The 17,763-nt window shown below is 41.1% G+C and overlaps 1 protein-coding gene across 1 annotated transcript in view; it reads right to left on the reverse strand.

Annotated features, from left to right (window-relative positions):
* Positions 1–14,065: 14,065 nt before the first annotated feature.
* The window catches only part of LOC117461224 (basic helix-loop-helix transcription factor scleraxis-like), a 12,386-nt gene continuing 8,688 nt past the window's right edge, over positions 14,066–17,763 (reverse strand). The window contains exon 3 of the mRNA XM_034103013.2: positions 14,066–14,794. Within this exon, the coding sequence (XP_033958904.1) occupies positions 14,756–14,794 (39 nt within the window). The 3' untranslated portion in view covers positions 14,066–14,755. The remainder of the gene's footprint in view (positions 14,795–17,763) is intronic.

Here is a 17,763-nt window from a genome sequence, read left to right on the forward strand (position 1 = left end):
CATACACATAATCAATTGAAATCAAAAGCAAAGCATTTGAGTAATACAGTCTCTTGGTTCCTTTTTTCAAAGGTGACCGGTTTGAGCCAGTTTGGGAGGCTCACTAAAATAGCTCAACTTGTTCTAGTGCTCCCTCACTCTAATGCCGACGCGGAGAGGGTTGGCCACCAACACCTACAACAAAAAACACACACACACACACACACACACACACACACACACACACACACACACACACACACACACACACACACACACACACACACACACACACACACACACACACACACACACACACACACACACACACACACACACACACACACACACACACACACACACACACACACACACACACACACATCCCTTCACTAAGAATGAAATAAATATGTTTTTATTTGTATGAATTTATGTGTCATTTATCAGATAAGACCACCGTCCCCACCCAAAGCCCCGCCGCTGCCAAAATCTCACTCTGAACTCTGTTCAAAACTTGACAGCCCTGCTACCATCACATGTACCTTAGCTTGACTTAAATGTATTAAACGTGTAATTAAGTGATATCAAAATATAAATAACTAATGTCATGCAAACATATTAATATTTGCTTGATTCCAGTGTTGAATTTAGCACAATTGCATACAAACGTTAAGGGGTTTTAAGATTCTGAAGTATTATGCTAAAAACTCAATAACTTAGATTATTATTTATAGTTTTGTTGAATAGTTTCATGTCCGCTTACCTTAGAAACGTAAAATGCGACGGGAGTGTGCAGATGGGGAGCATGTTAGCTTAGCTTGGTAGCTTCAGCTAGCTCTGGAACTTTCAGCTCGGTGGCAGAAGGTCCCGCCTCAGCACCGCCTCTTTGCCCTTATTTGGAGCAGGCGGGAGTTGAACTCTGACGTCACTGTCGAGCCGTTAGTGGCCGACTCCGCCTACTAACGGCTTCTCGGCAACTCTGCAGAATCCTATGGGTGACGTCACGGACCCTACGTCCATTTATACAGTCTATATGGGTTGAACCCACAAGTACATGAACCTGTGATCATCTGTGAATAAGAAGAGTTATTAAAGCCTAATAACTGGAAGACTGTTTCCGACTCCCTTTGTGATCGTTACATGCTTTTCAGCATACAATATTAATTAAAGTGAAGTACAGTGCATATATCCCTTCACAGAACTAAAATATGCTTTTAAAAAAGTTTTAATGAGATGATGGAATCAAAGCTGAACTGTATAACCCAGTGTTGTAGTCAAGTCACCAATTCACGAGTCCAAGTCAACCTCGAGTCACCACTCTTCGAGTCCGAGTCCAAGTCCGAGTCACCAAGGGAGAGTCGTAGTCGAGTCCGAGTCCAAGTCCGAGTCACCCAAGGAGTGTCCAAGTCGAGTCCGAGTCCGAGTCATCATTACCTGTGTTCGAGTCCAAGTCAAGTCCGAGTCACTTAAGAAGAGTCCAAGTCAAGTCCGAGTCACTTAAGAAGAGTCCAAGTCAAGTCCGAGTCACAAGTCTTCATGTATTAATCTTCGTGGATATATGTTTTGAAATGTAGCTGCTCCTCTACATTGCTGTTATCCTGTCTATTGAACTGCTGTGAAGCGAGTTTGGCTACAATTCTTGTAATAGGTGCTATACAAATATAAAGCTTATTTCTAATATTCATATTATTATTATATATAAATAAACTATATTTAAAATGAGTTACCTTTTTAGAGAAGTGATTATATTTGTATGCCAATATTTTCCTATGGTAAAGTTTTCGTTTTGCACTTTTATTTTGATAGTAATAAGATTGGGACTCTTATTTTGAAGGAACTTTTACGGGTTAAATCAGTTTACTGATAAAGATTTAGCCCCAGAAAGCACATGGCTACTTAGCATGCAAAATGATGTCATTATGCATGTTAAGTAGCCATGTGCTTTCGTGTTATCGCTGACTCTTTATTTATTGATTAGATCACGTTACTCTGATGATAGTGTTCAAGACAGCCTATATGTCTGAACTCGATCCTTAGAGTAATGTGTTACGGAGCCTTCTCTTCTATATTGTTTCCACATAACGAGCATTTTGCGCTGCTCTTTTCCAATGTGGAAGCAGAATGTGTGAAAGCATACAGCACGATACGGGGTGTGTCTGTAGACATCTCTAGACTGGAACAGCGGGGCCCAGTACGTGAACTCGCCATACAGGATAGAGGACATCAGACTCCAGAGAAAATGTGCTCGAGTCCGAGTCCAAGTCGGAGCGTCAGTGTACGAGTCGAGTCCGAGTCATCGTGGGGGGGGGGGGAAATTCACGAGTCCGAGTCCAAGTCATCCTGTGCGAGAATTCACGAGTCCAAGTCCGAGTCGCGTCAATCAGTGCGCGAGTCCGAGTCAAGTCACGAGTCCCGAAAATCGGCACTCAAGTCCGACTCGAGTCCGAGTCCAGGACTCAAGTACTCCATCTCTGGTATAACCCAACCCCAGAAGGAGGTCATGGGGGATTCTCCCCCAGGAGATTATTAGAAATACTAACATAAACTACACATTCTGGTACACTCTGAGAAGAAAATAAATAAATCTATTACTACCTGACATATTAATAATATTTTATGCCATTGTTTGTTTTTCACTTAGTTCTGACAGCTGAACTTGCTGCTCCACACAGAGAAAAGAGTAAAAAGGAGATAGTCTGTGTGAATTACTTAAAATGGTGGGTAGATAGCCCCCATTGTTCTGTGACCTGTCAATCATCAAACCGGCGGTCATATTTCATCATGTGTTCATTTTTATCTGCAGTTGTACCAATGGATGTATAAAGAATAGAACTACAAAGTTATTCTCCGTGCGGACTTCCGGCAACAATCTTGATTCTGATTGGCCAGAAGACTCGAAAAAACATCAGCAAAGATGTTTTATCGAGAGGATGATCACTCCATGACAGAAGTTTTCAATACCGTTTATGGTCTCCGGTACTTCCAGTCCAACGCCTACTGCATGCAGAGCGTTAGGAAATCGGGCCTTCAAAATAAAAGTTTGACTTTTTTCCACAAAAAAAAAAAATGTGAACAAAGATTTCCATTTTTTCCCCTTCACTCAAACATCTGCGACCCACTCAAAACGGGTCCCACCAGTTGAGAACCAATGCTCTATCTATGGGCCCCATGGATGCAGATTGCTATGAGATCAATGGATGATTGGAGAATTTTGTTCTCGAGACAGGCCATGTTGGCTTAATGCGCCACTGGGCAACTCCAGTAAGAATGAAGCAGGGCCCGCCACCAATCCTGTATCCAGTTTTCTTTATACATCTATGTGTAAAGCTCATCCTGATCTGCTGGACAAACCAGTTATTATTGGAGGAGACCAAACAAATGAATATTGAGATCATGTCATTGGTCTGTATAACCATTGGTCACATGTGTACAAACAATGAGATAAAATGTCTCATGGTTAAGGTTTTGAGTTAAGTTGCTCTGGAAGAATGTTTACCACAGTGTTTTCTGTCCAATAAACAGTGACTTACCTTGACATTGTTAATTTTGCCTTGTCCCTTTTAAATTAGTTCCAGACCAGTACCAGTCAAAGGATAAATACTTTACAAACGCTGAGCGTGTTGAGAAGTTGGATTCATATGGAACATATTGTTGTTGTTATAAGCAATGGATGCTGTCCAACTGCCTACAGAGTGAAAATTAACAGGATCATATGGTCAAAAAACGACAGCGCTGTTACTAAAATCAATGTCTCTCTCCCTCTATCTCAACAGAAATACACAAGCACACGAGACGAATCGTGCACATTATCAAATTGATGCACACAATAACACCCAGCAGACATAAACACACACAGATCAGCCCCACACGCTCACATGCATGCATAATTAATACTGATATAAATCAACTGTCGAATTTTTTGTTGGAGCGCGTAACCGAAATTCCTCAAAATGATCTGCAGTAATTTACGGTGTGTTTTCCACCGAGGGGAGTGATACTGGGTTCTAGGCTGTAAACGTTGCTGTGCCATGTTTATTTTCATTTCATTTTGTTCTGCCTCTACTAACACTTTACCTTGGTGATTTAAGGAGGCTTAGAGTAGTTTTGGAACGCAACCAAAGTGTGTGCGTGTGTTTGTGTGTGTGTGTGTGTGTGTGTGTGTGTGTGTGTGTGTGTGTGTGTGTGTGTGTGTGTGTGTGTGTGTGTGTGTGTGTGTGTGTGTGTGTGTGTGTGTGTGTGAGGGCATGTCCTAAGTATTAGGCTACTGAATCCTCTTCTGTCTTAGTTCTTGACTCTTTTCTGCAGTATGTTATGTAATAAGGAAATAGCTTCACTTGTACACTGTGCACCTGTAAGCATGTGGGGCTTCATCTAAATATAATCATTTGTATTTTATTTGTATTTGTATTTATTTATAGAAGGACCATGCATACAAAAACATTAATCTCAGCAAAGAGATGAGATGCAATATGCCAGATTATAGCTAATAGCTAATTTCCATCTGTGGTCCTCAGACAGGTTCATAACAATCAATAAACAAATAATAACATTGCATGATCTCTATCAGTCATACCATTTTAAAACCTGATTTAAGTGCAGCTCAATAAATTAATACATAGTACACTTGAAATACACTTACATGATCTCGGTCACTTAAATAATTTTAAAGCCTGATTTAAATACATGTTACGAACATAATACTTAGTACACTTCAAATACACTTAAATAAAAATATCTAAGATGTATGACAATACAGTTCAAATAAAAAAAACTCAGATTACAGTGTAATTAATGTTGGCATGACTGGTTGCTTAATATCGTTATTTTTGCACCATAAGAAAACGAGTTAAAATCAGTACAGGTTTTAAGTTCAACTAGAAGAGTATTCCAGTGCTTGATGGCCGTAAACGAAAATGCTGATTATCCAAAGGCAGTGTGCGTCAGAGGGATGGTTAGATCTGCATTTAATGCAGATCTGGAGTTTCTGCAACTCTGCTCACGGCATTGAAATCTTCTTTAATTTCCTTGAGTCATTAAACCTTTTCTAGAAAGAGTAAACACTTTAGTATGTTCAGATGTCACCAACAGACTATCCTATTTATAACTGGTTGTGGTTGTCAAGTGTTGGATAAATAGTTTCTCTACAGAAGCTCATAATGTATTCTGTGTAAACTGAATATATCTATATATTTCTGCTAAAAGAGGTGTCGACCAGCTGGGGTAACAAGAAAATCGGCGTAATCGAGTGTGACTATTACAAAATATATCATTACGTCGGAGTAGCATTTGGTTGGTATTTCCGGTTATTTCTCCACTGGTTAACATGGGTTAACAATACCGTGTAACTGTCACGTTTGAACAGTGACATCTTCACGTCTCCCAGCATGGTAAATCGTCACATGTTCACGTCTTGCCGTGATACCGGGTTGTTTCTATCAGATAGCTGTGCTAATGCTCACCTGCCAGTTGTTATAAAGGCTTTCTATTGCTTAAAGTTTCTTTCTTTTTTTTGTATTTTACCCATACAACTTTGGCTATGACTACAATAATACAAATGCATTCTTCTAATATTGAGAACAAAATATTTTCTATGGATTTTTGAAGCCATTGTTTACTTTTGCTATCCTGACAATAACTTTATGGAGCAATATGACAAATAGATAATTTAATCCTTCGATTAGGCTCAGTATTCTCCCTATACAGCTGGGCACTGTAGGTTTTGGCACACGTTACACAAAAAAGGAGGAAATAGGGTCTTTGTTCAACACTATTTTGAACTGGAGGATTGATTCACATTTGGTACTTCAAAGATTATATACAGCTGCATGACGCTGTATTGCTTGTAGAATTGACTCAAAATGAACTACAGTATGTGTTCATGTTATTGAGGGTTTATTTTTCAAGCAATTTACTGACAATGACAAAATATAGAGGATTATGAAACATATCCTTGAATTGAAAAGTAAATGACCATCCATAGCTGAAATGTGTTGCTTTATATCCTGTGATAAGCAGTAAAGATTTAGAGAAGCCATGGCGTCTGACTGACTTGCAGCCTGCTCGGGGCTCAAACACATAGTCTGAAGGACCTTTTCTTGGTTCAACAGGTAAAAGAAAGAGTTCATTAATCTCACACGTACTGTACGCTGCCAGCTGCCACTCAGTCAGTTAGTAATTGTCGCTCATCAGTCAGCCAGTCCATCCTTCATTCTGTCAGTAATGTTAGCCTGCCTGTCAGCACGGAGCTAGCCCATCAGCTAGCCAGTTAACCAAACAATCGAAAAAAAGAAAGCCAAGCAGCCAGTCAGTCAAATCAGATGCCATCATGGGGGTTAAGACTAGTTTTCCTTAAGGAAATCTGATTAAGCACGAAATAGAAAGCAGGAGAAACAAGAGGCCGCATGTGTGGAGCACACACACAAGCAAATGTGTGTGAGTGAATGAAGGAAGATATGTATCTGTGTGTGTATGCAGGCAGATCCCGGAGTTATTTTCTGTAATACCCCCAGTTTCATTTCAGGTTTGGTTCGGGTCCAGGTGGTTGGCTTTAATGTAGTCCAGATGGGCGACGCAGAGAGGAGAGTGGCCAGATTTTTTCCAGAGTTTTGGTCGAATCAGGGCTTTGCTAATAAAAGCAGAGGAGATTTTCACAGTTCCGAAGACAAAACCTCGCATTCAAATTCTCCAGGGGGAACGGAGAGCGAGCGAGACCGCAATGTTATACTTTGTTTTTATTAAAGGGGTGATTGACAGCTTGGAGGGAATTTTCCAGCATTAAACCAGGGGTCTTATTGGAGAGGACAGAGCGGAGAGCACGGGGACCTGGCGAAGCAAAGCAACGCTCTGGCAAGCTGCTACTGACTTAAGGCTTGGCTTCCCCTCTCATTCTCTCTTTCTAACCATCTCCTTATTTCTCTCTGGTCTATCTATAACCGAGGAATAGATTGTTGCAGTCTGTACCTGCTTATCCTCCTCGCCCGACCCTTAACTCCTAGTTCACTCTACCACTTCTTCTGTTTTCTTGTTTTATTTATTTTAAATTTTTCCGAATACTTGTCTTGTGCTTAATAAGTGTGTCTAGGGTACTTGGAATTCTCACTGTGGGAAGGGCAGCATGTGTTCATTGCTGGATCTGTACATGCCTGCTTAGAGGCTAATAAAACCTAAAGTGCCTCCTGATTCACTGGGCCTGTAAAAGGATGAAACACTTGCAGCACTCTGCAGCCCTGTGTGAGCGCGTGCCTTCATGCATGCACCAAAGGCACCACAGGGTGTGTCCCAACCTCCATCTATCTCAATATCCATCTATCAGCAGCCCAGATCAAGAAGAAAAGCCTGCATAGGTCACCCAGTGTTTCTCACAGATGACAACTTAATACAGAAATGGAGGAAGAGCTCACCTGCAGTTACCAGATATACTGTTTTCTTTTGGTTGCTAATATTTCATGCGTCTCCATTGATTGTCAGCTGGCGGTCACTGAGCCTGTACTTGGTTATGGTTTGGCTCTGTTTTCCATCCCTGACAGCAAAGAGCTGTTATGTCAAATGTAAATCTCTTTAGCACTGTCTTATATTTCAATGTATGTTAAATATGAATTCCTTTTTCTCAAATAGCTCTGGTGCTATCCATGTATACAGTAGATAGGGTTGGTTAGTGTTTTGTGTTTCGAGTATTAAGTGTGCAGTAAATTATACTTCATCTAACCGCACAGTTACTAAGCCGGGCCTGGTTTTGGTTTGGCTCAGGAGCAGATTGGGTGCCTTTTGGTTTTTACTTGCAAATATTAACTTGTGGGACCCCTGTCCAGATTTCATATGTGAAACATATAGCAACATCATAGCAGCCAAAGTCAACATCAACGTTCTGAGAATTAACGTTTATGCAATCAATCACCTGACCATAATGTGATTAGCGCTTATTTTTCTACAATTTCCTGTTTCTTCAGCAATTTCCTTATGGTACCATTGTCCCCTTTCTATGACTCACAAGACTGCATATCCAGAGGCATTATGTCTCTACATCATGAGCGGCAATAAAAAAAGCTCAAAACACACGCCGTTCATGTTTAATAGCATTATTCTACCGCCATGCTCTTCATGTTCACCATCTTTACTCTGTTCGCATGTTAACTTTTGCTAATGAGCACTACATTCGATTTTAAATGCCAGTAGATGCAAGGTGAAATGACCAACAAAGTGATTACAATTAATCATGAGGTGGGCAAGACTGTCCAAACCAACTTGTACCCACAGTTGTTAAGACGTTTCTCTTCAACAACTTGGTGGACCACCACACCAACATTTCCCCCCATTGATTTACGCTGCTACTGCGGCTGGAGGGGCATATATCTGACCCTGCACCTACCTTTGAGCTGCATTCACATGATAGGCATGTGTCTTTGCTCACCACATGGTTGGGCGCAAAGCTCTGCGGTAAAAAACAGCTAATTGTGTTTAGTTTCTATGGTTAACTCCTCTGCTAGCTTGCGCTGCTTCATCCAGCTGTCTTCTGATTGGTTGCACTGCGCATTGAAAGGACAGCGGCAAACAAGTTCAAAGTCAAAATAACTTGAACTTTTGGGGCCCACAAAAATGTAGAGCAGTACGACGCATGGCTCTCTCCATAGAAACACAACGGCAACGTCAGCTGTTTTATGTGTTATATGAATGCAGCTTAAGGCTCTGATCCTATGTTCTCCCCTTTAAACAGTTCATAGTATAGGACAACAGTTTTGGTGTCTTGGTAATTGTGTCTCTGCTCATAGGTTGTTAATTTTTTCGGACAGACATGGCAGTCAGTGTGAGATCCCAGTGAGACTTCTACTTTTATAAAACGGGGAAAACCAGAGGAAGAACAATGGTGAGACACAACGGGGAAACAATCACTGGCTCTCAGAACATCAGCTTATACCTGGAAAGTTCACCCCCAACCACAAGCTGTAGTGCTTTGATTGGTGTCTGGCAAGTGGAGCTGTGGACAAATGGATACATTCAGGAGAACAATATGCAAGCTTACAACATAAAGTATGAGAAGCTCTCTGCTGTCATACCTGGTAGATGTTTTTAATAATGATTACACTATAGTGATTGGCACATCTTCCAATAATAAACTCCTATATACATTGATACGCGTTTGAGCACTGCAGCATTATAATTGTATGTACTTATCTTGGACAAAACAGCCTATGCTTCCATGGTGGTATCCTCATGAGCAGGAAATGTCTTTTTAACAACCAATTAAAGGTGAGCCAGGCTGCTAGCTTAGAAGAGGAATGTTTACACAGAGGAGCTCTCTGAAGAAGAGGAAGGGGGAGAAAGATTCATCGTGGTGGAGACAAGGGAGAGATAGAAAGAGAGTGGAGGTAGGAAGAAAGCTGGAGAGCAGAACGAGGTAGAGTCCAGGATTTGGCACTTTCACAGGTGTGCACAACAGGGGGTTTGAGGAGGAAGGAGTTTGTGTACATGTGTATTTGTGTGTATGCGCAGGAGTGTGTGGAGCTGCCAAACTGGCCACCTGTCTTTCCCTCGTTGTAGTTTTAGTGTTTCCTTTCATCCGGCCCTCAGCAGCACAGCTCCCACTTGGAGCAGTTAGCCTCCTGCCGTGTGCGACTGTGTGTGCGAGTGTGAGTGTGTGTGTGTGTGTGTGTTTGCGTAGCCCAGGTCCCGGTTGGGTTGGAAAGACTAATGTTCCTAAAGGCGCATTTCACTCTTTGCTCCACGTTTTTATATCTTTGTTCTTCATGTTTTATTGAGACAGTTCGAGTGGAGGCAGGAAGTTGGCCAAAAGGCGCGCGGAGCAGGAGAGGACACCAGAGGAAACTCCTGCTCCAATGTCAACAGGAGGTCATGCTTCAGGAAAAGCACTGCTACCTATCCATCTTTAATTAATAGACCCTATTCAGCTGGGTACCATCTGAGCGCAAAAACATGGATGAGTTGGGAAAAAAAACAGGAAGTGCTCCTGTCTCCTCCACTGAATCTCATGTTATGACAGTTGAAAAATGTGGACATCATCGTTAATGGTTTGAAAAGTAAGTCCAAGAGCCTGTCTGATTTTTGGGAAAAAATTAAGATAAATTATTACTTATTTGTAAAAAACCTGTGGTGGTTGCTAAAAACAGATTTGTTTGAATGCTTTATATTCAGTTTTTTACAAACCAATGAATGAGTCTGTATTGGAGGGTGGGGCTTAGGTAAGTACACTTTGAAGCCAAGCAGTTACAAGTTGAACAAGGATTTGATCATTCCTCCCTTATAGCCAGTTGAATGCTGCATTGATGACTATGTTCCCATTAAAAGGATAAGCAGAGAGTTGTTTTAAGCTCAAGAAAGCAGTGCTGCACGATCGACGAAGCACAAAATGCTTGCTGGTGATGTGGGGCATTAAGAAATGAACGAGACGGCTATTTCAATAAGATATTGGGGGAGACCAAAACAGAGCAAACAGATAAATATTCAACAAACCTTTGTCGGTAGGCTCCGAACAAATCATTTGTTTCTGCTGGATGTGTTAATAACTGACAAGAAGTTGATAATATGTCAATGTTGAGTTTATTCCTTTTTTCACTGTCCCCTAGTGGCTAACAAAAACAATAAAAACAAACTGCTTTGACCATAAGCTGCCTACTTTTTTGACATTTTGCACTCCACTCAGACTCTTTACATTCATGCAACCAAAGACGTTCAAATGTTATGGCCAAAACTACTCCTACTACTTCAAACAGAACAAAATGCCTCCAATAACATCCAAAATAGCTTCAAAATAATGAACAGAGTGTTGAGTCTATCAGGATACATTAATTAATGTTATACTGCCAGCTGTTTGTTGGTACCTTGACTCTAAACTACAGCTGCTTGCTTGTTGCAAACACACCAGCAGCAGCCCTCTAACTGACCACTGGCCACAACATAACATGTCACTTCCTTTCTACTACTTCATTATCTCAATGTCATTCAATTAAAAAAAGTAACTGAGTGTCACAACTTTGTACATGGTATACTTGATTCACCAACTTTAAAATCAAGTAGCCTAATTTGCATTTAGAAACTTTAGCCTGCACGGCTGCCAGGCTCCATATTATCCATTTACAATGTTCAGAGTGACAGATGGAGTAAAGATGGTGAACAGAGAACATGAATAACAGTTTCCAATACAATTACAGTGGAAAAATGTAAATGACCTTTCGAGATGTATTCTCATCCCTGCAAGTTCCTCTGTGCAACAGGAAAATCAATTGGCGGGATAATTATTGTTATTGTTGAGCTCACCAGAGAGCATAAAGCCGTTATGTGATATATTTTTCTTTCAGAAGGGATTACAATAGATCACAATTTTGTGTTTTGGTCCTTCACCTTGTTCTGCCAGCTTTCCATTTTCTCCAAAAAATGTTCAATTTCTCGAACACATCCCCAGGCTAAATGTGCCAGCCTCTCTGGCCCTGCACCACCGTAAAGCAGCGTTGTATTACCTCGGCTATCAGTATTCACAAGATTTCCATGGGGGCATCTTCGTCAGAGACCATTATATTGATAATAGGAACCAGTCGATCGTCCAACCTCCGGTTCACCTTGTTCCAAAACCGCCTACTTAAACACACCGCAGCAGTCTGCCCTCTCAGCTGATCTGTTTTCATCAATGTGAAATACAGAGATCATTAGACAGCTAAGCTATATCACAGATCCTCCTGCTTAGTGTGTGCACGCAGAAGTGTGTGACTGCACGTGCATGCATTAGTCCATCTATCTGTGCACATGGAAGTTCATAGACTTATGAGTGTGTAAATGGTGATCTGTGTGTGTGTGTGTGCTAAATTATACGTAGGCGTAGGGGGAACCTGATCTGGCCTGTGTGGGAGGAACCAGTTCCTTTCCCCCCTCACTGCTGCTCAGACAGACGGCCTGCTAGAGAGATCAGACTAACTGGACCAGAAGTCATTAGGACACACTAGACACACAGTGCTTTTTTCAAAGCTTCCTTTTAAAAAACCTCCAGCAGTAAGATTATCTACGTCTCATCGGCTCATAATAGTACTAAGATCTTTTAAACAAGTCGCATGGCGCTTTTCAAACCTTTGTCCCAGGAACCAGCGAGCAGCAGGGACCACTTACTCTCAAACTGTGCCCTGAGATTTAGTCTTTTGTTTCCCTGGGAGGAAAAACCTGCTCTGGCACTTGAATTTAAAGGGCATTAAATGCATAAATGATATAATTGCATTGTGTCTTTGGCATGAGCCATTCTCCAGGAAGGATTACGCAACAATCTGCCATTCTTGCTCGAGTTCAAGAAGCACGCTATCAACTGTGAAACTATTATTCTTTCTGTAATCCCAATTTTAAAGCTACACCTTTTCCTCCTTACTCACGTTCTACGTTATTAACTTATTTCATTTAAATACGTTTCCTTTACATGACATCACTGAGTAAAAGTCAGACACATTTACTTGAAAAGTGACTGCATATGTCGGCTGTCGTTTATAGTTTTGAGTGTTTGTGTGATTGCACACACAAACACTCATCTTTGTTTCTCAAGGCAGCTTCCACTAAAATAACTTTGTTTTGGCACGGCGATCAAGTGGCGTTTGATTTTGCTGTTGGTTCTTTTTCTTGAGCGGGCACATTGTAGGAAAAAGCACCATTATTGGCACCTCTGTCGCAGAAACAGCTTGTTAGCATTGTTAAAAAAATTATTTGGAAACACCAAGACGGTGCAGCAACGGGGTTAGCCTCCATTAAATAAACGGCTCATTTACATTTCACTTAATGGTGGGGAATTGTTTGAGAAATACTGCTATTATGTGGATTAAAAAAGCCGAACGAGGACACCGTAGACTGGGTAAAGACTGCCTGAATAGAGCTTAAATCTCTTAAGTCATTTTTGTAATAAAATCTATAATAACTATGAAAAACATTGTAGAAAAATATCATTATTTCTCTCACATCAGTAATAGTCAACTTTGCTTTCTCTAAAACTTGATATGCTAGTTTTGCTGCCAGAGAGACAGGTAACATCTCTGCATGTGCTATTTTGCCGTCTTTAAAATGATCACGAATTACATAACACAGAGAACACTTGTCTCTAGACAGGAATAACAAAGATTATGGTCTTTGAGATGTGTATGTGCGACAATACAAATAAAAAAGAAAGAAGAACATTCCTCTTTGCTAATGCCCTGATCATTTTCCTAGGGAGTGCAGTGGACAGATTTCGAGAAAAGGATTAGATAAATGCGCAAAGAGAAGGATGGAAAGAGTGTCAAAGGTAGTCAGGAAAAGAAATAAGACGAACAAGAATGAAGATTAGATGCATTGATAGTTAGAAATGAAAGGGAAAAACGAGTCAAGGAGAGGGTAGGTGGTGCGTGGCTAAACAGGCTGGAAAGCCATCACCAGCCAGACTCTGGCCAGTGGCACTCCAGGGAAAAGAGAGGAAGAGCAGAGGAGGAAAGAGAGAACGAGCATGTGGAAAGGTAAAGGAGAGGACAGCGAGGGGACACGGGCAGATGTCCAAACAGCCGTACCTGCAGATTCCATTCTTCTTCTTCTTCTTCTTCTTCTTCTTCTTCTTCTTCTTCTTCTTCTTCTTCTTCTTCTTCTTCTTCTTCTTCTTCTTCTTCTTCTTCTTCTTCTTCTTCTTCTTCTTCTTCTTCTTCTTCTTCTTCTTCTTCTTCTTCTTCTTCTTCTTCTTCTTCTTCTTCTTCTTCTTCTTCTTCTTCTTCTTCTTCTTCTTCTTCTTCTTCTTCTTCTTCTTCTTCTTCTTCTTCTTCTTCTTCTTCTTCCCTCTGCTCCTCAATCCCCTCTTGTCCGCCTCATCTTCAAAACCCGGCCCTTCTCTGTCTGCTCTGATCTCTGTGCCCCAGAAGAGAAGAAAGACCGCAAGAAAGGAGAGCGTAGGGAAAGAACGAAAAAGACAGAAAAGTCAAAGTTAGGCTGATGTTAGCTACAGGTGTGCTGAAACGTCTACTCGCTGTTCTGTTTCTTTTGAGAAGGAAAGTATTTGAGACTTCAATATTTCTCCTCTAAATCCATTTATGACCAAACTTAATGAAACCCTTTTATTAGTTCAATGGAAACTCTTATATTGGTTGGAGCTGGGCAGGATTTGAAAAGACAAAATAACATCAACATGAAATCTAGTCCCAGATATACAAACAATTTATTGGTCATCTTGAGTTATCTTCCAGCATTAGACATTTCCAAAGATGATTATCAGAAATAACCAATACCACAACATTCCAGCATGGCGTTTTAGGATGCCATAAATTGTGTCATTAGCCAATGTTCTTGCACCTTTATACATTATTTATAATGAATGTCAATATTGGTTAAATAACATACTTTCATTATATAATGTTATGTCACATAAATATACATTTATATTTCAGTTTACACATTAATAACACACAGAACATAAGAACAACATCAAAAGCTGTGTGTTTCCATCATGTGCCATTAGTTCCTTAGAATAAAGAGTCTCGGAGTCTCTGAACAATACAGTAACACGTCTCTTATACATGTTGAAAGGCAGGGCAGGGTCTTTGATAAGCATGTGAACGACCTTTAAAAGTACTGTTTCAGAAGTGTTTTTGAAAACACCGGACAAAAAGTAAAAAGTTCTTGTAAAGTGATATAAAAAGTAAGAAAAAAAGCTTGGTAAAGTTCCTTGAAACGTCCTGGAAGTGCTGAAGAAGTCCTTCAAAAGTCTTTGAAATGCATCAAAAGTCATCAAGTTGCATTAACGCCGCTGCATTTCAGTTGAGACTGGTTTGCGTCTCCATTGTTAACTTCTGATGGCCGACTTCCTGTCTCTTTCTTTGTTCTGGAAAAAAAAAACAGAGACCAAAATCAATCGACAGGAATAGTACATCTTAGCAAAGCAATTAGACTAGAAAAGAAATGGGGGAAAGGGGTTAGTGGCGTGTTGCAATGTCTCAACTCTACTGTGGTTGATGAAAGAAGTGAACCTTGACTGCACACACATTGTGTACAGTAGTTGATTATAGCCTGAAGAGTGACATCACGAGTGGATGACATGCTTCTCATTTGTCTGTGGTATCAGAACAGAGAGCGCTTTTGATTTCCTGGCTGGTGAGGAGACTCTCTCTATCTGGCCAGGAAAAATAACATCACATTTTCCCTCCTCACCTCACCTCTGCTCCGCTCCCTTCTCAGGCCATCTCCCGCCCGCTTTTCTAGCTGCGGTCGAGAGATTTCATCGCCGAGTGATATGCAACACGCGCCATCCCGGTCCTAATGACTTTTCAGGGCTGACGTTAGATTTGAAGGCTGTAAGATGATCGTAGGCCTTTAAAACAGGAAGTGTGGTTGATTTTCATGGACAAAAATGTAAAAAAACAACATATATTAGTAAAAGTACATAAAGGTGCCGGGTGAACGTTTTGACGGGAGTATGTGTGAGCTTCTCTGCACCCCTGTCCTCCCCTGACTTTTCTTTCCCCTGCTCATATCGTCTAACTCTCCCCTTCCTCTCATCAGCCGAACACCTGTTACACATTTCCTCCCAGACCGTGCACAAGGTGTAGGTGTTTGGAAAAAGTCTGTTTGACTGACATCAACGAAGGTGGGTAGGTGTTTGGAAGGGTATCAGGCGGTAATGCGAGAGTGAGATCATAAGATCTGGACAGGAACCAGTCCTCCCACTGATGGAGGGGAGCCATCCCTCCCCCAGCTGCAGCAGAGGACCACTGCTGTCATCGACACATGAAGCATGACCATCACTCCGTCTGTTCGTGGACTATCAACCACAATGCATTGCAATCACTTGACTTGTTACTAGGTTTTGTACATTTTCTTTAACACATCCACCATGTACTGATACAGAACGTACCAGGACAATTATTCTCGACAATGTACTGTACTTTATATGTTTTCCTAAAAACAGTTTGGTTTTATAGTTGCGTTTACATTTTAACTGTTTAGCTAATTACTGGAAAGTCCAAAACTCACATAAAATAAATATATTAATGTGACTTTTAGGCGATAGTATATATATACACTAGGGGTGTTGAAAATAATCGTTTCTACGATGCATTGCGATGCGGACGTGGACGATTCGGTCTCGATGCAGTGACGGAAGATAATCGGTTATAGAGTAGTAACGTTGCTTCCTGATTTTCCGGCCGCGGCTTTACTATAACGTTTTTTCTGTCACTTTAATATCAAATCGGTCGGTGACGCAGAGATCAGGGAACATACGTGACAGCGGCACAGCAACACTGAGCAGTCTGCTTTATCCACCAACACAAGAACACCAGTCCAGAACCGACAACAGCAGGACCCGCTCTGAATCACTCCGTGCATGTCGCTGCGGCTCAGAGACACAGGGAGGGATTTATGTTTTTCAAAAATAATCGCGTTACAATCATGTCAGGTTTTTGGTGGATTTAATTAAGTCTTGGATTGCAAAGTATGAATGTCCTCTAGCAATTTGCAGACGATATATACGTGTGTAAAGTTTGTGAAGGCAGGAGGAAAAAAGCTTCCGCGATCACCGTCTCCTCTCCGTTACTCCAAGCCCCGCCCCCTCCCTGAAAATAATGAGTGACAGGCTGATAGTGACCCGATAGAAACGTTGTTATTCACTTAATCACTGAGATATAATGAAGCTAATTTAATCTCATACATTCATGGGATTTATGTAACAGTAAGACAGAGAATGTAAGTGTGCACCCACATGCAGTATTTTTGTTTGTATATGCTGTTGTAAATACTCCTGTTGTCTGCTGTGTTCAGACTCAAGTCCTGTGTGTGATGCCACATTCAGGACATTGAGAATGGAACAACTTCACACACGGAGGCTAGACCTATACAATTCATTTATTTTGGTTTATAAATTAATGTCAAGACATTTATGTAATTGATTTCTGAAGCACTTTCTAAATAATAAAAAGAGAGTTCATATGTATTTACTGCATGTATGCATTGATGAAAAATAAGCCATGTGCAGTAATATAGAAAATTGAGGATGCAACGCATTGGTATGAATCGTGATGCACCGTGATGCACCGGGATATCGAACCGAATCGAATCGTTGACAGGATAATCGTAATCGAATCGAATCGTGAGACCAGTGAAGATGCACAGCCCTAATATACACCCCCCATCATGCAATACAATAACTAGTTAACAATAGATGTGTTATCACAAGTCATAAATCACAGACTGCAAAACAAGTTTGATTAAATTAAGGCTGCAGTCTGGATTGCCTAAAATGACTTCAATCCAACGTTTCCGTCCGACACATGAAATCGTCTCTCTTAGAAGTGAATGTGTTCCCCACAGCCTCGGGAACATTGGGCCTCCCAAGGCATCGCTGTTATTTAGCTTTCTTCAAACACAAACTACAAAACAAACGGCTGGATGAGTCAAGTGCTCTCCGGTGTTTCCTGGGAGGTGCCTTGGAAACTTGATGGCATTTATCAGTGGAAGTTAAAGTGCTCGAGGCAGGTGAGAAAAAGTGGCAACATGAAATAATCTTAATCAAAAACGTTTCATGCATTACAATTGGATTATCCACCAAATGAGTGGAATTGGTAGGAATCGGCTGGATGTGGAAGCACAGCTGTATCTGGTGAAGGGGGGGGGCTTTAAAGCTGGCCTGGTAGTCAAAACAACCTCCTGAAGACTAATATGGCATGGTCGGATGACATCCCCGCTCCCTGTTTCTCTCTTGCTCCAAACACCCACCCACACACACACATACCACCGAGCTCCCGGGGGGGTGATTTGTCCGACGCTAATATGATTACCTGATGATGTTTACTTTAG

The sequence above is a fragment of the Pseudochaenichthys georgianus genome, chromosome 16, assembly GCF_902827115.2.
Source record: "Pseudochaenichthys georgianus chromosome 16, fPseGeo1.2, whole genome shotgun sequence".
Lineage (NCBI taxonomy): Eukaryota > Metazoa > Chordata > Actinopteri > Perciformes > Channichthyidae > Pseudochaenichthys > Pseudochaenichthys georgianus.